Source organism: Seriola dumerili, unplaced genomic scaffold (genome assembly GCF_002260705.1).
Source record: "Seriola dumerili isolate Sdu_G_001 unplaced genomic scaffold, Sdu_1.0 BDQW01000273.1, whole genome shotgun sequence".
Lineage (NCBI taxonomy): Eukaryota > Metazoa > Chordata > Actinopteri > Carangiformes > Carangidae > Seriola > Seriola dumerili.
Genome location: NW_019174528.1, coordinates 557,840 through 580,112, shown reverse-complemented (window position 1 = coordinate 580,112; position 22,273 = coordinate 557,840). Strand labels below are relative to the sequence as shown.

General features: G+C 42.8%; 3 protein-coding genes across 3 annotated transcripts; all 3 read left to right on the top strand.

Moving 5' to 3' along the window:
• Window positions 1-508: 508 nt before the first annotated feature.
• On the top strand, window positions 509-9,810 carry LOC111230513 (hormone-sensitive lipase-like). The gene is made up of 12 exons (XM_022757270.1): window positions 509-618; window positions 1,678-1,753; window positions 3,274-3,530; window positions 4,439-4,723; window positions 4,850-4,940; window positions 5,029-5,174; window positions 5,272-5,457; window positions 5,902-6,054; window positions 6,550-6,694; window positions 7,434-7,661; window positions 7,844-8,226; window positions 8,840-9,810. Exons 3-12 carry the CDS (start codon window positions 3,282-3,284, stop codon window positions 9,065-9,067), a joined length of 2,094 nt encoding a protein of 697 aa, XP_022612991.1. The 5' UTR covers window positions 509-618; window positions 1,678-1,753; window positions 3,274-3,281; the 3' UTR covers window positions 9,068-9,810.
• A 487-nt stretch (window positions 9,811-10,297) lies between these two features.
• LOC111230515 (trypsin-2-like) lies at window positions 10,298-12,648 on the top strand. Its single transcript, XM_022757274.1, has 6 exons — window positions 10,298-10,388; window positions 10,838-10,988; window positions 11,070-11,326; window positions 11,429-11,565; window positions 11,820-11,921; window positions 12,436-12,648. The coding sequence occupies exons 1-6, from the start codon at window positions 10,316-10,318 to the stop codon at window positions 12,481-12,483; spliced, it is 768 nt and encodes a 255-aa protein (XP_022612995.1). The 5' UTR covers window positions 10,298-10,315; the 3' UTR covers window positions 12,484-12,648.
• A 1,051-nt stretch (window positions 12,649-13,699) lies between these two features.
• On the top strand, window positions 13,700-21,920 carry LOC111230535 (probable ATP-dependent RNA helicase ddx6). Its single transcript, XM_022757293.1, has 13 exons — window positions 13,700-13,836; window positions 15,484-16,581; window positions 16,671-16,775; window positions 17,503-17,632; window positions 17,857-18,003; window positions 18,203-18,297; window positions 18,431-18,553; window positions 18,757-18,885; window positions 19,102-19,218; window positions 20,070-20,133; window positions 20,223-20,324; window positions 20,571-20,789; window positions 21,394-21,920. Exons 2-12 carry the CDS (start codon window positions 16,336-16,338, stop codon window positions 20,783-20,785), a joined length of 1,473 nt encoding a protein of 490 aa, XP_022613014.1. The 5' UTR covers window positions 13,700-13,836; window positions 15,484-16,335; the 3' UTR covers window positions 20,786-20,789; window positions 21,394-21,920.
• The last annotated feature ends 353 nt before the right edge of the window (window positions 21,921-22,273 follow it).

Sequence of the window (22,273 nt, the reverse complement as noted above, 5' to 3'; positions counted from 1 at the left end):
ATTATCGTAAACTCAGCTACTCAGCAGAGATGATAATGCATTTCTTGCCACTGGTTAGATAGCGATAAATGATAGTGAACGTATTTTCTCAGAAATCTAAAATCAGTAAGGCTAAAGGATTCAAAATCATTGATGTGCATCCGGCTTCTTACCCCAAATCAAAGGGGGCGTCTTCCATCGAAAATCCAACTCTAACACTTCCTCACGTTACAAAAAGGTTTTACTTAAAAAACATTAATTTTGATTTTCTCCCATCAGTGAAGTAATTTTGATGCTATTAAAAGATTAGTGAGGCCACAACCATGTAGTGGTCAGGAGGGGAATGGGGGGGGGGTCTTACCGCAGGCTAACCTTGGCACTTTAGTGTAACATCCACTTTTTGTTTCAAATTGAATAATGGCGCCTGAGGAGCAGGATGTGAATTGTACGTTAATGTGTATGGTTCCTACCTGATGCTGTGGCTCCGCACATGCGATAGGATGAGGTTAGTTTGAGGTGAGGTAGAAACACACATCACATCACATCGTCAGGGAAACAGACTTCGACACAACACGTGACGTTACCCAGCATTCTGCGGGCGCGCTGACAGAAACCGACAGAGGAAGAAGATGCAGATCGGTGAGTAAAGTCTGTTTAAAACACTACGAAGTCATATATCTACACTTGTATACCTGCCGTGTTTGGTTTTAATGCGGCGCTGAACGTTTGTGACGAATATGAAACTACGTCATTGTATTTCGACGTTGTTTTTAACCAGGAAGCAACAGAGCGGCCGGTGTTTAAATTCCCCAAACTTGGTGTTACGGGTGAAGTTGTCACCGGTATCAAACAACTGCTCGTCGCTAGCTACAGCTGTGCTAACGACCACGTCAGCATTTTGTCGGGGGGGGGGGGGGGGGGGGGGGGGGGGGGGGTTGACGGTATGGAGACTAGCTAACATCGCCCGGGAAAGCTCCAAACCCGAGTGGAGGCGTTTTGGCAGCGGGAGAGAGAGGCTGGTCTCTGAGGCTGATGTCTGCCAGTGTTGGGCAAGGACGCAGCCGAGCCCGCTGACAGGCCGACGTCACTGTCAGCTGTTTGATCTGCTGGAGCGGTTTATCAGTCAGAGGCTTTTTACTTCGGTGGTGAGATTCAGTTGGACCTGACGCCACACTCACTGGCACTCACTGACTGAAGGCTGTTGTACAAACACGTCATGAAGGTATGACGTTACAGAGCTGTTGCCATAGATACATTAGTTTTTATTAGGATGTCATTAACATCCTTTGCGCATAGAACAGCTTCCCCAGGTAGCAAAATAAATCTGGCTCATACTTTGGCCATATTTAAAAACAATGAAATCAATTAAAAGAAAATAAATTTGAATTTAAATAAAATACATAGAAATTAGACAAAACTTCAAGAAACACAAGACAAAAGAGAAATACATTGAAAGATTTTAAGGCTAACTGTTTGATCAATTTTAACCTCAGCAGTCACAGTACAGTTACACAGCTCTACATCTAATAATAATCACAAAAATAACCCCAGGACAGTTCATCTGTCAGTGTTGAGGACTCTGAACCTCAGTCCCGTTTCTGCGAATTAATGGATTTTATTGAGTTTTTGTCAGTGTGGATAATTCTGTCTGGATTTAATAACTAAACAGATTTTGTTGTTGTTTGTAATTTGTTGCAGTCTGAAGTTTAATCCAGGCCGCTGCCCTGTCTGTGGTGAAACACAGTTGAATACTGAGGCCTTGTGGCATGAAAATGTGAGTATCCCTGTAATGCACAGAGAACATCTAGTGTGGCATATTGCTGTTGTCAGAAGCCTAAAAGTCTGCACATTGAGACACTGAAATAGAAAAGCACAAACAAGCATGTGTCAACACTGTGATAAAGCCTCCAGTGTTAATGAACACTGTCACAACAGTGTCCTGATTTCACTTTGTGCTGCAGGCTGTGTGCGCTGACAGCTGCTGTTGGCACTGGAGAGATTTTCCTCTTTTATATCATTACAGCCAAACTGACACTGCACAACATTTCTAGTGTTGCATGGTGGCTTTAATGGAGCAGGATAATGCATGTAGGACAGTTTGACTAATGTCAGTTAAGTGGACACTGCATGCTCAGTATATGTCCTGTTTATTCATTTACATTTACATTTACATGGAATCATTTGTCAGACGCTTTTATCCAAAGTGTATGAACATAATGTTCACATGAACAACTTATTATTATTATTATTATTATTATTACAAATTCTTAAAAATATATATTTTCTTTTTGAATAATTGTGACCCAGATGTTTTGTGAGCGGGACATTTCACATTTGAAAAATAAACAGTGTTTTCCTGGCAGACAAACTGTTTAATGGACACTTCTTCTAAATGACCTCAAACGCATCATTGTTGGCATTTCTGTAGTGCAATTCTTACTACTTAGCCACAGATAGAATACTTGCTAATAACAATATATTTGTGATAAGATAATATCAGCCAATACACTGTATTGCTCTTCTTGCCAATTCATCAAACAGACTTTAACAGATAAAGAGAGAAAGAGAAAGTCTCGGCAAAGTCTGAACTGGGATAAAAATACCATAAATAACATGTAATGCTCGACTTTAGAAAGACACAGTCACATCGTGGACTGGTAACATCTACATTATAGAAACCTGCAGTCGGACCTCTGGGGTTTTGTGTGATGTGGGTAACAGCTGATCACTTTCAGCTGAACTGTCATTAAAGTAACAGGATATTTTGCTCATATTCATTTCTTATATCTTATAGGCTTGGTTCTCTTTTTAGCACGTAGCTGTTAGCTCCTTAATTTTCTTGTCAGTTTGTGAATGTGAATCTCCTTTTCAGTCTTTGTCAGTTATCAACAAAGAGAACAGACTATCAATATACAAGTTTTCAATATTTTCAATCAATCAAACAGCAGATATGATTGTTATGTTTGAGTAAACAAATCAACTCATCTTACTCTCATCTTTGTGTCTTTTTGCATCTGGACACATTCAAATGATCACATGACAACCCAGTTTTAAAGTTCTGTCCTCAGGCTGTTGTGGAACTTCAACCCTTGACCAAGGAGATAACATGAGTACAACGACCAACACATTGAGTTGTGTTGCAGCAGATGAGATCATCATGATGCGTGTGTTTACCCTGAGGGTGATGGTGCCTGTTCTTCAGGATGTTCATCACATGTCTGCTGTGTCAGTGGCTACAGAGGCAGATATAAAGGAGGCTAAAGAAAGCATCTCATCTGTCTCTCTCTCCTGCAGCCTCAGATATGGATTACAAGGTTGTGTTTTCAACCTTGGAGACCGTGTGTGAAGACAACATCTCTATTCTGTGTGGGCCTTCTGAGTCTTCTGACTTGCCGTACGGCACTGTTGCCGAGCGCCTGATCACATGTCTGAGACAGATTCAGGAGCACGGTCGAGCTCTGGAGCCCGTGGTCGCCAGCTTCACCGCCATTTATCACCACTATGACTTCGACGCACAAACGCCGGGGAATGGATACCGCACCCTGGTCAAGGTATGACTCACTGCTGGACTGTGCTGTGTTATGTGACCTGTTATTGATTCTTACAAGTTTTGTGTAAGTAAACAAAACTCAAGTAAGCATAGTTGCTGTTTGAGTGTAGTTTGTAGGTTGTCAACAATGACAGGTTAAATTTAATCATCAAACATTAGATTTGTGTAGTTATAGTTATAATCTGCAACTTTTCCACATTAAAATGTCTAAAAACAATTGGACCTCTGTTCTATATGTTGTCGAGTCGTGTTCTTACATCATCACAAATGTTTCCATCAATTCAAAAACCAGAGAAATCTGTGATTTTTTATCATGGTAACGTTTCATTGGTCGCCTGTTGATGACATCACATCCTCTATGATCATGTGTCAGTGTGTTTGTCTGACAGAAGCTCAGCATTGACTTATTATCTAGTTTTAAGCCACAGACACTTTTTCCACCTCGGTGGTTTCCGGCTCGTTATTTGAAGCAGATGATTTTAGTCGTCGGACGTTTGGATCTTTATCAGAGAAACAAGCTGCTCAGCTGCAGCTGCTTTGTGGATGTTTCTCCTGGTGTTAATCCCCTGGTGTGTTTGTTGTGGAGTGGAGGAAACCTCTGTGGATCATTCAGCTGCTGGTAAAAACCTGCTGAATGTCTGGTTCATGAGTGATCAGAGAAACAGTCAACAGAACAAAGGTTAGCATCAGTCTCAGCTCCAGCTCTTCCCTGAGTCTCTGTCCTCCGTACAGCGTCGCTCAGACTCTGACTTTAAATGTGAAACTGATTTATTTAGTGTTTTTAATGGTTAGAATGTGTTTGATTCCCTGAACCACTGACACTGAAGGAATCCAAATCTATCAAATGTCGTTTCCCTTCATCTTCAGTAAAATCCACAGTTTCTTTGTCTCTCCTGTTGTTTGTTTCAGGTCTTACACTCCTGCCTCTTGCACATCATTCATAAGGGCCGGTACATCGCCTCTAACTACAACAGTGCCTTCTTCAGGGCCGAGCACAACGCGTCTGAGATGGAGGCGTACTGCAGCGCCCTGTGTCAGCTGCGCGCCCTCCTCCACCTCGCCGAGCAGCTGATCAGTGACAACGACTGCGGCCAGCTGTACTCCCTACAGGACAGGGAGCTGAGCCGCAGGTTGGTGCAGGAGTACAGCTCCATGCACAAGGCCTGTTTCTACGGCCGCTGTCTGGGCTTTCAGGTGAATTATTCCTCACGACCTTTCTTTGTTTTAACAGATATGTTAAAGAACTGTGATTCAGATTATTAGTCGGTTAACACTTTTCACGTAGGTACAGTTTATGTTACTGATCTTTTTTCCTTTCAGTTCTCTCCGACCCTCCGTCCGTTCCTCCAGACCGTTGTCATCAGCATGGTTTCCTATGGAGAGACGTATGGGAAGCAGCAGTCTGGGTTGGGTGAGTCTTGTTCTTCTTTATTCTCAGGTCCTTGTTTTGATATTTTCAGATGTGATCATCTTTAAAATAAGTTTCCCTCCCCCTCCAGGTTTGGCAGCTCTCTCTCTCCTCACATCAGGGAAGTACGTCATCGATCCTGACCTGCGGGGCGCTGAGTTTGAACGCATCACCCAGAACCTGGATTTGCAGTTCTGGAAGTCCTTCTGGAACCTCACAGAGTCCGGCCTTATAACAGTAAGCAGGGTCAAACACTGTCACTATCACTCTGATGTTACCGGAGCTGCTCTTCAGTGGTGTCACTCCTCTCTCCCCTCCTTACTGTCTCTGTCAGGGCTTCAACAGAATAGCCTCAAACCAAGTGCAGGTGAACTTCACCCTGACTGTGCCTCCTGTCACACTGCGCCTTCCTCTGGCCTCAGACCCCAGTCTAACAGCCACTGTGTCACCTCCAATAGCCCACTGGGGCCCCGGGCCGGTCCACATGCGTCTGATCTCCTACGAGCTTCGAGAAGGACAGGTGAGGATCTACAGGAAAAATCTAAAATACTCCTAAAGTAATCAACAAACAAAACAAAGCAAACTTCATTTATACGACACTTTTCAAAACAGACAGAAGAGATGAAAGATGAAAAAAGAAAACAATATATTTAAAAACAAAGAGAAGAAAGTGAACAAACCACAAAATATTTCAGTAATTCATAATTATAATTCTTTATTCAGATGAATTACTTATAGGACATTTGTAAGAAATTGTATTGCATGGACTTTTTGTCTCCTGTCAGAATCAGGATCAGAATCTGGTTTAAGCCGGTTTTAAACATAAAAGGAATTAGCTTCGATGTTTTGGTTCATAACAATAAACATAAAAATATAAACAAATATAAAACAAGCGGGTCCTGCAGGTCAGAGACATTACATATACGTAGAAAAACACCTTATTGCTTCTCCTTTAACTTTATAGGACAGTGAAGAGCTGCTGGCTTTCTCCCGAGCCGACCCTCCTCCCATCTCCGTGTCTCATCTCCCCTGGGTGCAGAAACAGCCTCGCTCCCCCTGGCTGCTCATCCACTTCCACGGAGGAGGTTTTGTCGCTCAGACGTCCAGATCTCATGAGGTACAGAACAGACTGATGGAGTTACTACATTTAAATCATCTGGTTAATACTACGACGTACAGTTGATGGTATTAATCACCAGGGGCGGGTTCTCGTCAGCTGAGGGAGTTACTGAAGGATGTTGCTCAAAATTACAGCAGGGAAAGAGATTTTACAGCAGTAAAATTCTACTGTTTCCATGGAGACCGTTGATTTGCTTTGGTCACTAAGGTCTTTTGTGCAACAATTTAACTGACTTCAAGGGATTTCTGAAGTTTGAAGAGAAAACCTTAAAACCTTAAATACTCCAGTGAACATTTTAAGGAAGGGAAGGAAGGAGAAGACTTAAGGGTGTTTCATGCAACTGTTTTATTTCAAGGAAAGATCTTAACTTAAGGCGTTTTGTTTGACTGGCCGCAGAGTCTTACAGTCTTACAAAGCAACAAACCATTTATTAAGCAGCTGTTGCTTTGAACTTCATCACACATCTTTTATTCTGTTACTCTCATCTTCCAGAATTACATTCGGAGCTGGTCGAAGGAGCTGAACGTCCCCGTCCTCTCCGTCGACTACTCTCTGTCACCTGAGGCGCCGTTTCCCCGAGCTCTGGAGGAGTGTTTCTACGCCTACTGCTGGGCACTGAACCACTGTCACCTGCTGGGTGAGGGTCACACTACACTGGGCTCCAGTAGACCAATCAGGAGAACTCATAACATTTTTATTCATTAATCTGTTAATATTTCTTAATATTTTTTGGCCATTAATCTGTCAGTTACTGTTTATCTTTTCTTCTTCTTTTTTTTTACTTAGTAAAAAGAAGCTTAAGAGAGAAAAAACTATAAACACACTGAGAGCAGCAAACATGTTCAGTATACACTAATATATTCACATGAGCAGGTCTGCAGGCTTTAACAAATGCTGCAGAGCACATACACTTTCATAGTGCACCAGCTCCAGCAGGAGGGCACGACATGTACTGATGTGTACACACTATCAGTTCATTATCAGAACATGGAAAGTGTCATATGTGCCCACTCACATGCCCAAGCACTGCAGAAATGTAAAGACATAGAAACAGGATGAAAAGCTAAATGGTAATAATTATCTTTTGAGGGAGTTTTCAGTTATTGGTTTGTCTGTAAAACATAAGAAAATTGCGAAAAATACCCAAAGTGACATTTTCATTCATTGTTTTGTCCAGAATTCAAAGACTTTCAGTTTGCACCAATGAAACACTTGGAAAAGCAGGAAATCTAATAGTTTCAGCAGCTGATGATCATGTGAAGTGATTTAGATAAAAACATCCACCAAACAAACTTTTAAAATCTCTTCGTTCTTTAACATATTAAACATATAATGATCATCAGTGTTAATAGATGTTAATGCTTCTGTATGTACAGGCTCCACAGCGGAGCGGGTCTGTCTGGCGGGGGACAGCGCCGGAGGAAACCTCTGCATCACTGTGTCCATGAAGGCCATGTCCAGCGGCATCCGAGTCCCCGACGGCATCATGGCCGCCTACCCCGCCACCCTGCTCACCACCGACGCCTCGCCCTCCCGCCTGCTCACGCTCATCGACCCAATGTTGCCTCTAGGTGTTCTCGCTAAGTGCATCAACGCCTATGCAGGTATGTGGGCGTACAGTGTGTGTGTGTGTGTGTGTGTGTGTGTGTGTGTGTGTGTGTGTGTGTGTGTGTGTCACAGCTCATTTAACTCGAGCACTTTCTGTCACTGGAACAGGAAACAGAAAACCACACGTGTTATGTAAGATGTTGATATTAACCCTTGGTCTGACCTCGCTCCCTCCCAGGTACAGACTCGTGCACGGTGCAGCCTGCGGTGGGCAGCAGCAGTCTGAGCGCTCTGGGCAGAGACACGGCTCTGCTGCTCAGCGATCTCACCCAGGGAGCCTCCAACTGGATCCAGTCCTTCCTGGACCCCATGCGGAGCTCAGGTGGAGCACGCTCCCTGTCGTCGCCACAGAGGAGGTCTCAGAGCGGCGAGACCCACAGGACGTCCAATCACACCTCCACGCTGGCTCCCGGAGCTTACCCACAAGGCTTTGAGCCCCTGCGCTCCGAGTGTCTGGCTTTCATTCGCCCGACCTCGTGTCCCATCATCAGGAACCCGTTTGTGTCACCGCTGCTGGCTCCAAACAACCTGCTGAGAGGCCTGCCGCCCGTCCACATCGTGGTAAGACGGGGGGGGGTGGTGGTAATGTGGTTTCACCTGTTTTATTTTACCACCAGAAAATTACAAGTCTTATAACTTATGAAAATAAATGAGTATTAATTGGACGAAAGCATCCAAAGTTACACACACACACATACACAAACACACAAACACACACACACAAACACATACACAAACACACACACACACACACACACTCACACTAATCCAGCCTGTTTTTATTCCTCCGTGCCGGCAGCGGTCTGAGTAGCAGCCATTTTGTTTTGAGGTCGTCCGTCTCATTCTCGTGGACACGGTATCTCATTAACGCCTTGAGTGAACTTTTTCATCACAAACATTCACTCGGACTCAGTGATTAGTTTTTGGTGGTTAAAGGTCAAAGGTCAGTGTGACCTCACAAAACACTTTTTAGCCGTTACTCAAGACTTCACTTCACAGCAGTTAAGACAAAATTTCCCACAAATGGTTCATATTTTATATCTTATGACTCTGGATAAACAGGAAGTGACCTGGAACTAGTGTGAGTGGCGGAGGGATACGACCCCGAGGAGGTGGTCTAGTATCAGTTTTCTGTTTGTGGTTTTCAGTACGTGTCCTCCATGTCTCCACTCAGGCCTCTGCTCTGGACGCCTTGCTGGACGACTCTGTGATGTTTGCCAAGAAGCTGCGAGACATGGGTCAGCCGGTGACTCTGACGGTGGTGGAGGACCTGCCCCACGGCTTCCTCAGCCTATCACAGCTCGCCAAGGAGACGGTGGTCGCCACTGAAGTGTGTGTGGCGCGAATGAAGGAGATTTTTGAGCAAGAAAACCCGACGTCTGCACTTCACAAACGGCCATAGTACCCGTCCCTCCGGCTGGTCTTTCTGTCCTTCTTGGGACTGAAAGAGAGAACTGACAGAATGTGGAGAGACGGATGCAATAAGTTTAAATAAAGGAAACAAGAGTTAAGAGGATGCAACAAAACTGTAAAGATGGAGGAAGCCACACAACAACGATGTTCTTGTACCAGCTCTAATATGATCCTACATGATGATTAGAAAAGGAAATAATCTGTATTTTTCTACTAAGATTCACACACTGAGGATGCAGATGAAACGCACATAGAAAATATCACAGACTGACATTAAAAATCACCATAACCAGCCCTGACAGTGACTCACACACTGACCTGTCAGTAACAGGAAGCTGTTGTGCCTTCAGATTAAAGTGTTTGGATCGAGGTTTACTTGTACAGGAAACACACTTCAGATGCACTGTAGTATTGTTATTATTATTGTTATTATTATTGTTATTATTATTATTATTATTATTATTATTATTATTATTATTATTATTGTTAGATTAAATATATCATCTGTTTTTTCCAGTTTGTCACATGTTTACAACATATTGATCAGGAGGCCTTCACCTTGTATTAACCAGCAGGATGTGGATGTGGGTGTAAAAGTAACTTGTTCTAATGTAAATTAATTCATAAATATTATATATATTTAACACAGTGTTGTTAAACTTAAAGTCTATTAAATCAAAGCTGCAAATATTCCTGGTGTTGATGTTTCCTTTGATTGAAGTGTTCAGACTTAGAGAGGGACGTGATGTCAACTGGGACTCATCAGTGTTTCCTCTTCGGTTCTGTGCAGCGTCCTGACGAACTTCCTGACCCTGTGGACTCTTATGTTTTACTCTTAATTTAATCAGACATTTCATAAATAGTGTCTTTAATCATGCTGTGTAGAAACATTGTTAAAGCGTCTGTGTCATATGTGGATGACTGATTGTTCTGCAGGTTATTACAACACATTTATAAAACATTATAAACGTTACAGCAGAATAACCTGAATGTGACGTTTTTAACACAGCTTGACATTTCCCATCCCTGATGATAACCGCCTCCACCTTCACACTGTTTGCTCTTGCAGCACTTGTCAGTGTTCCCATACTGTACATGATGTGTTTGTCATTTTTCTGGCACCAGCTCCGTCTCCTTCTCCTTCTTCTTCTTCTATTGGTTCTTCCTCAGCGCTGACCATCAGTGACGTCGACCGCAGCAAACGCACACAAACTTTAAATGTGAAGAGTTGAATGAGATGCCTCCGTGTCTGCAGGAGCCCAAAGACACGATGTTGCTCCACGTCTTCCTCCTGTTGGCGGCGACTAACGGTGAGTTTGAGTCAAAGTAAAAACAAAAGTTCAGAATGATAAAAGCTTTTTATAGAAACTTCCATCACCTCAGCTTTCAGAGATGTTTCCTCTCTTGAGCTTCTTTAAAAAAAAAAAAAGTTACGCAGTAACTTCCTTTGCTAATTAACAGGCAGATTAAAGGCCAAAAAACAATGACCTCACTCTGATAATAATAATAATAATAATCTTTATTTACAGAGCACTTTTCAAAACCTGCTTAACAAAGGCAGAAATAAAATAAAACTAAAATAAATCTAAATAAAATAATACTGTGCTTACACAGTGTTGTTTAAAAGTTGCTGTATAAATAAAGTTATTATCATTATTATTATAGTAGACTGGCAGATAACGAGCAGGTGGTCGTCTTATTTCACAGTTTTCCTCCTCGTTTCTTCTCTTGTTTCCTCTCCTGTCTGTTTCCTGTTCAGCCGCCTTCAGCTTTGACGACAGGATCGTGGGTGGTTACGAGTGTAGACCTCACTCCGTCCCCTGGCAGGTGTCGCTCAACAACGGCTGGCACTTCTGCGGAGGAACCCTGATCCACAGCCGCTGGGTGGTCAGTGCTGCTCACTGCTATAAGTAAGTCAGAGTTAGACCCGCAGCACCCAGCTCCGCCGAGAGAGGAGTGTTCACCTCTGCTCTGTTCCCATCATGCACCAGGGATGAGAACATTGAGCTGCGTTTGGGTGAGCACCACATTCGCTACAAGGACGGCCCCGAGCAGTTCATCGCCGCTGCTGCCGTCATCCGCCACCCCGAGTACGACCGTTACACCATCAACAACGACATCATGATGATCAAACTGGCCGAGCCGGCGGAGCTTAATGAGTACGTGCAGCCGGTGTCCCTGCCCAGCAGATGTGCCCCTGCAGGGACCCAGTGTCTGGTGTCAGGGTGGGGGGCCACTCAGAGTCCCTGTAAGTTCCTGCCAGTGAAGTGAATCCAGTGGCTGCAGGAGCCAGGAGAAGATCAGCTGTCAGGTGTCTCATGTGTCTCTGTGGTTTTGTGTTGTGACACAGTCGGATGTCTGAAGTGTCTTCACTGCCTGGACCTGCCCGTCCTGTCCCAGCAGGACTGTGAGCGCTCCTACCCCGACAGGATCACCGCTGCCATGTTCTGTGCCGGCTTCCTGGAGGGAGGAAAGGACTCCTGCCAGGTACACCACAAAACCACACAATCAGACTTTAGTTTTGTCTGTACAGATTTCAGCTTGTTGACTCAGTTTCACGTGACAAAATAACTTTGGAACTGATCTCGTCTCTGTACAAGTTTTACATTCTGCTTTTCTAAACTTTTTGTTGTGTTATTTAGTCAAGTTATCAATTCATCGTCCCATTATTTCTCAATTAATCCATTCAGCGTCGGTGGTTACAAGTGTAGACCTTTATTATTTTCCGTCTGGTCCATCAGGGAGACTCTGGGGGTCCTCTGGTGTGTAACGGCGAGCTGCAGGGGGTGGTGTCCTGGGGATGGGGCTGTGCTGAGGTGAATCGTCCCGGAGTCTACGCCAAGGTCAGTTCCTCTAACACGCTCCAGACTGGAGAGGAATCAGCAAATTATCCATCAAAGAACTTAATCAGTGAATTAACCATTTTGTTTTAAGTAATTAAGTTTTTTTGACTTAATATCACGATACAAAGACAGAGAATAACTTTACTAGATCCAAAAATTAATCTTGTTTTGATGCTCTTGTCTGTAGAAATCAGGATCATTTGTGAAGCTCATCAGATTTTAGTCAGAGCTGCTTTAAAATCCAATATTTGACCTCATCACTGAAGGATTTTGTCAGTCTGTGATGTGTTTTGTAAAATGAACCATGTAGTTGTTGCCGTAGTAGCTCAGTTTATATGAACATTAGACGTCCTCAGGTGTTTTCCTGTTTCTAAAAGCGAAGCATGCAAATGAAAAAACGCCATTTTGACCTTTTTCATCAACTACTTTTATGTAAGTGCTAAAGTATTGAATGTGTTCTCTGTGTTTATAATTTCTAAACTTCACTGGCTGCTGTGTGTTTCTGTCTCTGCAGGTCTGCCACTTCTCTGACTGGATCCAGTCCACCATGTCCTCTCACTGACGTCCTCCTGCAGAGGACAGATCCACTCTGTCTGCAGCTGCTGTCCATTTCATGTCAACACACTGACTCTTTATAAGAGGAACATATTTATGACTTTGTTAAGTAGCTGTTGACTGTTTGACTGTTTGTGGATCATGTTTTTAACAATGACAGTAAAATATCACCATGAACAACCTCACGCTGTTTGACAGATTCATTTTATCAGTCTGTTGTTTAGTGTTTTTTAAGTCAGTATTTTTATCTGTGTTGCTTTTAGACCTCAAGGTTGCCAGGTTTGAATATTTGTTGTGGGAAAGGGTTACCACAGCTGAGGAGCTCTTAAGCAAAGCCTGCCACCCCCAGCTGCTCCAGTGGAGTGGCCCAGAGTCTGTCAGATCAGACTGGGGCTGTGCTGGGAGAGAACTGTGAGGTGTGTGTGAGGTGTGTGTGTGTGGAGCATTGCAGCGACCTGGTGAAAATTTTAAAAAGTGGAATAAAATTAAAAAGTAAGATTAGTGAATAATGTTCTTTACTTTGAGATCACATAAACCCACAACACAACCCAGACTGAACTCTGATCTGTTTTCCCTTTGGATGAATCATACTTGTGGTTTTGCATGTTTCAGCCCACTTGTATCACAGCTAGCTGCTTTGCACACCACTCCATATCTATTGTCTATTTATTTCTTCATGATATGAAAATCTATTCACAGAGTCTATAATCCATCGCAGTAGAAATCTGTATTAAATGTTGTCAGTCATGAGGAGCTAATGTAGCTCAGACTTGTCGAATGAATCTGCACTTAAACTGTTAATTGATTTTCATGATGGACAGAAATTAATATGATTGATATATGATAATATTTAAGACTAACAAATTTTACAGTGAATATATTATATATAGACCTAAACCTAATGAATTTTGGTGTCTTATAAGTTTGAGAGCTGGGTATGGTAAAGTTACATTAATGACACAGTAATACAAATATGATTCATTCCTTTATTCATGTCGCTGCTGTGCTTTTACTCCAGCGGCATAATTCTGACAACGTTTCAACCACTAATGGAGAATATATTCATGAAAATACATTCATCCTTTGAAATGTAGCGTAGACAGTATAACGATGTACATGGCAGTGCCGCGGTGTGACGGAAGGGGGCAGCGGCGTCATGGAGTCTCACTTGTGATAAACAGCAGAGATACGCCGAGGAAGAGAAGACGAAGAAGAAGGCGACCATGTTGATTTAAAGGAAGAAGAAACACAATAGAGACGATTTATTTCAAGTAAAATTCAGTTATTAGAGCGACTTACAAAGAAAGAAACTGATCAGCCGCGAACTGGATATCCCTTGTAAAATAACAGACAAACTAAGGTAGGTTTTTCCGTGACTTTGAACCGTCCGGTTTCCGTTAAAAACATAAGAGTTGTTGTGAGCAGGCTAGCTAACGTTTGTGCTAAATTAGCCTTGAGGCTAGCGATCGTGCTATATAGCATTACGTTACAGATTAATTCACAAATAACCAACGATAACAACATGTATCATTATTGTCGTTTGACTTTTACGCATATAATTTTCAAATTAAAATCTTGCTCTTCATCTAAAGTCAAATACGAGTGTTGCAGCGGCTTAACAGCTAGTTAGCCTAAAGCTAACACTGGTTTCGCGTTAACGTTAGCCTAAAGTCGCTAATGCTGATTCTTAAAAGACGCAGCTCTCGAAATGTTATAGATTTACAAAGGAAAATGATAAACCTAATGAACCTACACAGATTGTTGAATATTTTATAAATGATTAATGTTAACTGTTTTGCAAATAAATTGTTTGGGAAATCTCAGCAACCAAAAGTAAGTTGACGTTTATTTGAATGGAAGAGACTCAGACTGTCACCGGACAGATATTGGCTGTGATTATGAAATTAGTTTCAGGCAGACTCAGAGCCTTCACTCTAGGACAGCCGTGTTAAATCAGTCTGTGCTTCTTAATCTGCCTCTGAAGGCTGACACCTGGCAGCTTCACCTGTGCAATCTAAACCAATCCATTTAATGAATTAGCTGCTAAAGCCTTTCACTGCTCTGAACTCCTGCAGGAGAGTGTTTGTCATCGAAGCTGCGGTTAACTCATTTGTTGTCATTGTTGCTTAATTCCCCACTAATGAGCTGAAACCGACCCCACCACAGGTTACAGGGACAAACAGTGATGTATTGAATGTATTGAAAATGCTCATGTCATTGGTTCTCGGTGTGCTGGAAAGTCTTGAAAAGAACTGATTTTACTTCCCTAAGGAAAGGCATAAGTCTTAAATCTAGTCTCCTGGCTGCTGTAAACAGTATGTTAGTTATAATATGTTTCTGTGTGTGATTGTTGGCTGTCAGAGGATCTTTCAAACTAAAAGTGAGGCAGGTAGACAGCGGGTTGAGCCTCAGGAAGCTGTTCAGTCGTTTTATACTGCGTTTCAAACACTTGGACTGCTGCTGCCACAGAAGCTCATCAGCTCGTGTCAGTTTTAGGAAAAATTTAAATGAACTTGATGAATTAAATTTTTTTTGTGGTTAATTCATCCATTGTTTTACTGCTTACCTAGATTCAATTGAATTAATTATATTGGTGGTAATTATTATTATTCTATAGTGTTAGGAACTACTGAAAAAATGGGCTATGATAGTATTAGACTATATTGTCCATACTGTTTTTCCATCTTTCATTTCACTCTGGCCTTTTTAACCATGATACAGGTTTTTAATTAAATTCTATGATGTATTAGAAAGGTCTTTAAAGGTCTTGATTTGTATTTTATGAGCCCTTCAATGTAAATCTGAGTTGTTGTTAACAACATGGGAAACAAGGAAAAAATATTTGTGCGACACAAAATTGATCTTAAGCAGAAATCCTCCATTTTCAACTTCTCAGTTTTACGGGTTTGTTGTTTGAATAATCGAGACACGGCAGATTAATTTATAATGATGGAGATTCGTCAGCTGCTTGTGATCTGTTTTCAAATCTTCGCTGGATTTCTTTCAGGTGACAAGTTTGAGTTGTTGGCTGACTTTGAGGAGGCAGCGGGTTGATCACGGCCACACTCAAACACTTCACACAGCGACCTGAAGACCTGAGGTGTCCACAGAGAGACGGTCGAACACCTGGAGCAGGAAGGAGACGCACACAGAGGACTCGACAGGGGTGGAAAGCTGTTTGGCTTTGGACTAGATAACCCCTCGTATGACTTGTGTTTTCAGGATCCATTTTCTTTTCACACGTGGAGAAACAGACACCCACACAGTGGAAATAAACAGAGCATTACAGACTATATGATTTTGGGGAAAGACTTGTACAAAGTTGGACATCCTTTTTTCAAGGGCAGGGATATTGAGCAACTGATGGACTCGAAGTGGAAACAGGAAATATTGTTCCATTTAGAAACAGAAGTTTAAGTATTGAACTCAGATTAAATTGAAGAAGCTATTCCCCAAGTTCAGATTGCCTTAGTTGTTCTATTTCAGGACTTAAACCGCTTTGATACTTGTTCACATATAATTTTTCTATATTGTGGGCAAGTATATTCATGCATATGAATGCAAATTTCTCTTCATTTTGAAGAGCTCTTGTGTAAAAAGGTGTTTTTTTGATGTTCCTGTACGTCAGTCACTCTGTTGTTGAAGGGGACCGAACTGCACGTACATGTGTATATGTAAATACTACCAATCCACTTCTGTTGTTAAAGCTTTGGACTTAAGAATAATAGAGAATATTGTTTGTTAATGCTTTATTAAACTTTTTTACTTTTGAAGAGAATTTTTAAAAAGAAAAACCTAAGAGGCAAAAATCTAATACTTTGAAGAAAAAAAAACAACAAAAGCAAGGAAAACAGGAAAAATGGCAACGGCCAGAACAGAAAACGTCGGCCCAGTCGTCATGGGACTGAACAAGCAGAACGGGCAGCTCAGAGCAGGACAGACCAAACCAGCTTCAGTCCAGCCAGCACCCACGACTCAAGGGAAGGCTCTGGGTGCTCTCCAGAAAGCAGGCGGCGCCCCCCAGGACGGAGGAGGCATCAAGTTTGGAGATGACTGGAAAAAGAGCCTAAAGCTCCCTCCCAAAGACAACAGGGTCAAAACCTCAGTGAGTCCCATTGAACAACAGTTTCTTACCATACTCTAACCTGTAAGTTCTTTTCTACCTTTTCATCCTGACCCTTCTGTCCGCTGCAGGATGTGACGTCCACCAAGGGGAATGAATTTGAAGATTACTGTCTCAAACGAGAACTCCTGATGGGCATCTTTGAGATGGGCTGGGAGAAACCATCCCCCATCCAGGTACGCTTCATTTCTATCAGTGTTTCTTTATTGATCAGAAGAACCTCACATGATCATCATCCACTCAGCAGCTTTTCTGGAGAATAGCTTTTTATTCCTCTGTGCCGGCGGCGGTCAGAGCGGCCATTTTGTTTCCAGGTTGTCTGTCTGTCCGTCTCGTTCTCAGGACATCTCAGAAACACCTTGACTGAACTTCTTCAGATGTGGCACAAACATTCACCAGGACTCAAGGATGAACTGATTAGACTTTGGTGGTCAGAGGTCAAAGGTCACTGTGACCACAAACACTTTTTTAGCCATAACTCCAGACTTCATTGCAATTATGACAAAATTTCACACACATGGTTCATATTTTCTCTGAGTCTGGATAAACAGGAAGTGACCTGGAACTAGTCTGAGAGGAGGAGGAGCTGATTCTAGTTTTAATGACTGTACAGTCCTTGTGGTCACATGTCTGAACCACTAACCTGTCAGGAGGCTTCATGGTTATAGACTCAATGTTTGGAACTCTTTTGGTTCATTATAACTCAGTCCAGATTTATTGCAGTTTAGTGCTTATTATCTTCACAGGGTCAAACATGTAAAACACAGTTTCAGCTTCCAGGATGAAATAAAATGTAAAGTCAGCGACACAGTGTAGAATCGTTGTGTATATAAGACCATGATGTGTTTAGGCATTGTGTTGTCACAGACTGAGTCTAAAGACGAGATCTTTGGTTGGTTGCAGGAGGAGAGCATTCCCATCGCCCTGTCTGGACGGGATATTCTGGCCCGGGCTAAAAATGGGACGGGGAAAAGTGGAGCTTATCTGATCCCACTGCTGGAGAGGATAGACCTGAAGAAGGACCACATACAGGGTGAGAGCCTGAGCCTGGAGTTTTATATCATTTCCATGATTGACTTGCCTCTTCTTCTGTCCTTGGCTCTTGCTTTCTCCCTTTATCTCCTTTTCCTAGTTTCCTCTCCTCTTCTTTTTCTACCCTCTCATCACATTTCTAATCTACGCTCCTCAGTCGTCTGGTGTTCCCTTCTCCCTCTGAGATCTGAACTGTGATTTCTCCTGTACCTTGTTGATCCTCAGCCATCGTCATGGTGCCCACCCGTGAGCTGGCGCTGCAGGTGAGCCAGATCTGCATCCAGATCAGCAAACACCTGGGAGGAGTCAAAGTCATGGCCACCACCGGGGGCACCAACCTGCGAGATGACATCATGCGCCTGGACGAGACCGGTAAGAGTCCACTTCATGGACTTTAGTACATTTAGTGGACAAATATTACAATACCACAAAGCCCAGTCTGGATTTTGGGTTATGAGGTTCAGCTCGTCCAGAACATTATGATTCATAATTCAACATTATGTGTTTGTATAAGTTTTCAGATTCAGATGATAAAAACAAAAGTGTAATTCCCTCGTGTTTCCTCCATCAGTGCATGTGGTCATCGCCACGCCTGGCAGGATCCTGGACTTAATAAAGAAGGGAGTGGCAAAGGTGGATAGGGCCCAGATGATGGTGATGGATGAGGTAATCATCAATCACAGAATGAAACCTGAGTGTGATCAATAGTTTATCTGATGATCTTCAGTCTCTAACAGTTTGTCAGTGTTCGCTGCCGTCGCTGCTTCATGTTGAGTTCTCCGTGTCCGTCTCCTCTCAGGCGGATAAGCTGCTGTCTCAGGACTTTGTGGTGCTCATCGAGGACATCATCAGCTTCCTGGCCAAGAACAGGCAGATCCTGCTCTACTCTGCAACCTTCCCCATCAGCGTGCAAAAGTTCATGGTGAGCAGTCGGCTAATTGCCACGCCGCTCGTTTCAGACCCGATGGCTCGAGGCCACTTGGCACCGCTCGGCTCTCGCTGCAGACCGAGCTGTTCTCTCGCTGCAGCTCAGATCTGTGTCTGTGGCGTCTTCACCTACATCAGGATTTGATTTTGACACTGTGACTTTTTAAACCCTAACACATGTGTGTGTCCTCGCTGCAGGCCAAGCACCTTCAGAAACCCTATGAGATAAACCTGATGGAGGAGCTGACTCTGAAGGGCATTACTCAGTTCTACGCCTACGTCACTGAGAGGCAGAAAGTCCACTGTCTCAACACACTGTTCTCCAGGGTAACGGACCAACTCTACGTTCACTGTTCATGCATTTCAAACTGTCCATCTGTACTTGTTGAAGAATCCAGTTTCCTGTCGCACCGTGTTTTCTGTCCAGTGTCTGAAGGGGTTTAAACTCTGTGACATCCTGCTTCAGTTTCCTCTTTCAGGAACAGACTTCAGCTCATCAGGTTGATGCAGTGACTCATAACAGTGTCTCTCCCTCCCTCACAGCTTCAGATCAACCAGTCAATCATCTTCTGTAACTCCACTCAGAGGGTGGAGCTGTTGGCCAAGAAGATCACTCAGCTGGGTTACTCCTGCTTCTACATCCACGCCAAGATGATGCAGGTGAGACAGATGTTGACTTTTTGTTTGTATGATGTTTTTATTTTCTCAGGTGGCCAATAAGATTAAATGTGTTGCTGAATGTTTATCAGACTCATTCACGTATCTAGGATTTAGATTAATTAGGTTCAGCTAAATATTAGATCAGCAAGTTGTAAATATAATCACTGTGTCTACAAGTTGTGAGAATCTGGTTTATATACAAACGACTTGACGAAAATTATGAGTTTCCATCCAAATGTTTTTAATAACTCTTTGTTAAATTTATGTTTCTGAGAAAAGAGAGAAAATATTTAACAACTTTCCCCAAATACAAATGGAAGATATTTGAACCATATTTGGCCAAAATCAGCAAAAGAATGACTTAACACACATTTCCATCCATTAGTTATGTAAATATTAAGAGTTGCTAAGATAAACAGCTGGTTAATTGAACCAGCTGTTTTTAATTGAAGAGTGACAGCGAGACCTCGAACAGTGGAAACACAGTGAAGCAGACATGATGGAAATAAAGCCTTTGTTTGTTTCATGTGTGAATATGAGGTAGTTACAGCCTCATCCCATGGTTTCATCTCTTCAACAGAAGCTTCAATATTCAAGTCAAATGCTTCATGTACATGTGATTTCTCTACCTCGGCCTCAAACACGGAAACATTTACAATGTGCTTTAAAACAGGTGGATGATAACTCTTATTTTGTAGGATGTAATTACTACATGAGGATATAAATGTTACTCAATGAAGAACCAGTGGTGTTGAATTCATAGTGAGGGGTTTGGTCTTTAACAGTCTAGAATGAGACTGAGGATGTTCTCGGATGAGTGTTGGCTCATGTGTGTTTCTGGCTGTTCTCAGGAATACAGAAACCGTGTGTTCCACGACTTCAGGAATGGACTCTGCAGAAACCTCGTCTGCACAGGTGAGTTTCTGTTGTATCCTGTAACATTTCAAAACCACCTGTTTAATGTTGATGTTGCACTGACGTGATGTCCCGTTGTCTTCCTGTAGATCTCTTCACCAGAGGTATCGACATCCAGGCTGTCAACGTGGTCATCAACTTCGACTTCCCCAAGAACGCGGAGACTTACCTCCATCGTATCGGAAGATCAGGTTCGTTTAGTCACTGAAACTGTGAACTGATCCATTATATTATATTATAATATTGTGTGTGTGTGTGTGTGTGTTCCTGTAGAGCTCCATCTGCCTGTTTGCTTTTCACTGTGACTGTTGGATGTTTTCCAGGACGCAGCGTCTGAACCGACTCATTCTGCTGTAAATGAGGACGGACACGGTGTGAACTCTGTCTGTTATAAAAAAGATAAAATGAATATATTACACACTGTCTCTCTCTCTCAGGGAGGTTCGGTCACCTGGGCTTGGCCATCAACCTGATCACGTCAGAGGATCGCTTCAACCTGAAGGCCATCGAAGATCAGCTGGTGACCGACATCAAGCCCATTCCCGGCAGCATCGACAAGAGCCTCTACGTGGCCGAATACCACTCATCCAGCGCTGACTGTGACGTGGAGGAGGTGGAGGAGAAACCAGGACGTCAACAGGATAGCACCTAAACAGGTGAGACTTTACTTTGAGATCAGTTTTAGGCTCCGCCCACACTGCTACGTTTTCATTTTAAAATTCATCTGTTTTCCTTTGTTACTCGACTCCGGGGTTTTCCAGCCCTGAAAACAGACTTCTGGCTGCTGGCCCTGTTTTATTTTGAAAACTCTGGGGTTTTATTTTGAAAACTGTAGGTTGTGTTGTAGTCTGGACAGAAACTGAGACCTCTGTAATAATGATGCCACACCCACGGTCTCTCCTGATTGGCTGTCATCAGCCTGGACTACCAGTGGTGAATACAACATGATAATGAATGACAGAGTTACTGACCTTGTTGTCTTTGCTAGCAGCTGCTGTTCACTTACATTCTCTGTTTTAATGCTACAACTGTCTCTGCTGCTCCTCCTTCAGAGGAGACAATCTACTTCCTGTTTACAGCAGCTCGCACATGCTCGGTGTGGGTGATGGTCATGTGATGTGTGTTAGTGTGGACGGAGATCGGTTTAGTTTGAAAAGATTTTTTTTTAAATGAAAACGTAGTGGTGTGGATGGAGCCTTTGACTTTTTCATTACATTACAAACCTCCGTCTTGCTAATGTCGACTCTTGTCTCCCTGCAGGACATTAGGAAAACGGGCTTTTGCACAGACATCAGCGCTTGCACAGTCTTCAGGCAACTCTTGAGTTTCACATTTCTCCTCCTCATTTTCAGAGCCTGACAAATGGATGTAAAGGCTGTTTTTTATTTCTAAGTATTTCCTTTCTTTTCCTCAGAGAGCTGCCTCTTTCTTTTTTAAATGAACTGAGAAAGTTAAACTCTTGTTTTGCACCAAACTCGGTCGGGACTATAATGTTTTCCTCCTAATATATATGTTTGTTAGACGTGGGTGTGAATGAGCGTCAGAGCTGTGGTGAAGTGTCTTCCTGGGGGAGTGTGTTCATCACCAGCAGCAGGGTTGGTCTGTTTTTAATGTTACAATGGTGCACTTAAAACCAGCCATCGTTCTGTCCACTCACTGCTGTTGTCACTCAAGTGCCTTATTCCTCCCATGTTCACTCATTCAGAGTCTGCTGTCTTCTGTCACGCAGCAGAGAACGAGCACAAACCAGATGAACTAAATATTAATCTGATTTTATTTAAACGTTACATTATACTGTCTCTGCTGGACGACAAACACACACACACACACACACACACACCACACACACTCCTGCTGAGAGGTGTGTATGGGTGTGTGTGTGTGTGTGTCCAAACTTAAACTCCTCAAACATCCTGAATGTGAACGTTTATTTTTAATGTGAACGTTGCAATAAAAAAAGGGCAGCTTTATTTAAATACTGCGTGACTGTTTTTCCCTTTCACTATGAATAAAACATGAGCAGAGTTAAAATGGGAAGACACGAGCCCTCGTACTGAGTCATGGATGTTAGCTTACAACCACACAGACGCCATGGGAATCGGACGGCTGTCGGCGGACACTTGCCTGCAGACAGTCGCTG

Bases quoted from the DNA above. Each gene is read 5' to 3' on its own strand.
- LOC111230513 (XM_022757270.1), top strand. From the start codon at position 3,282: ATGGATTACAAGGTTGTGTTTTCAACCTTGGAGACCGTGTGTGAAGAC. The intron at 6,055-6,549 runs GTACAGAACAGA...CTCATCTTCCAG, and splicing joins AGACGTCCAGATCTCATGAG to AATTACATTCGGAGCTGGTC. The intron at 8,227-8,839 runs GTAAGACGGGGG...GTCTCCACTCAG, and splicing joins TGCCGCCCGTCCACATCGTG to GCCTCTGCTCTGGACGCCTT.
- LOC111230515 (XM_022757274.1), top strand. From the start codon at position 10,316: ATGCCTCCGTGTCTGCAGGAGCCCAAAGACACGATGTTGCTCCACGTC. The intron at 10,989-11,069 runs GTAAGTCAGAGT...ATCATGCACCAG, and splicing joins AGTGCTGCTCACTGCTATAA to GGATGAGAACATTGAGCTGC. The intron at 11,922-12,435 runs GTCAGTTCCTCT...CTGTCTCTGCAG, and splicing joins GTCCCGGAGTCTACGCCAAG to GTCTGCCACTTCTCTGACTG.
- LOC111230535 (XM_022757293.1), top strand. From the start codon at position 16,336: ATGGCAACGGCCAGAACAGAAAACGTCGGCCCAGTCGTCATGGGACTG. The intron at 17,633-17,856 runs GTGAGAGCCTGA...GTTGATCCTCAG, and splicing joins GAAGAAGGACCACATACAGG to CCATCGTCATGGTGCCCACC. The intron at 20,134-20,222 runs GTGAGTTTCTGT...GTCTTCCTGTAG, and splicing joins CAGAAACCTCGTCTGCACAG to ATCTCTTCACCAGAGGTATC.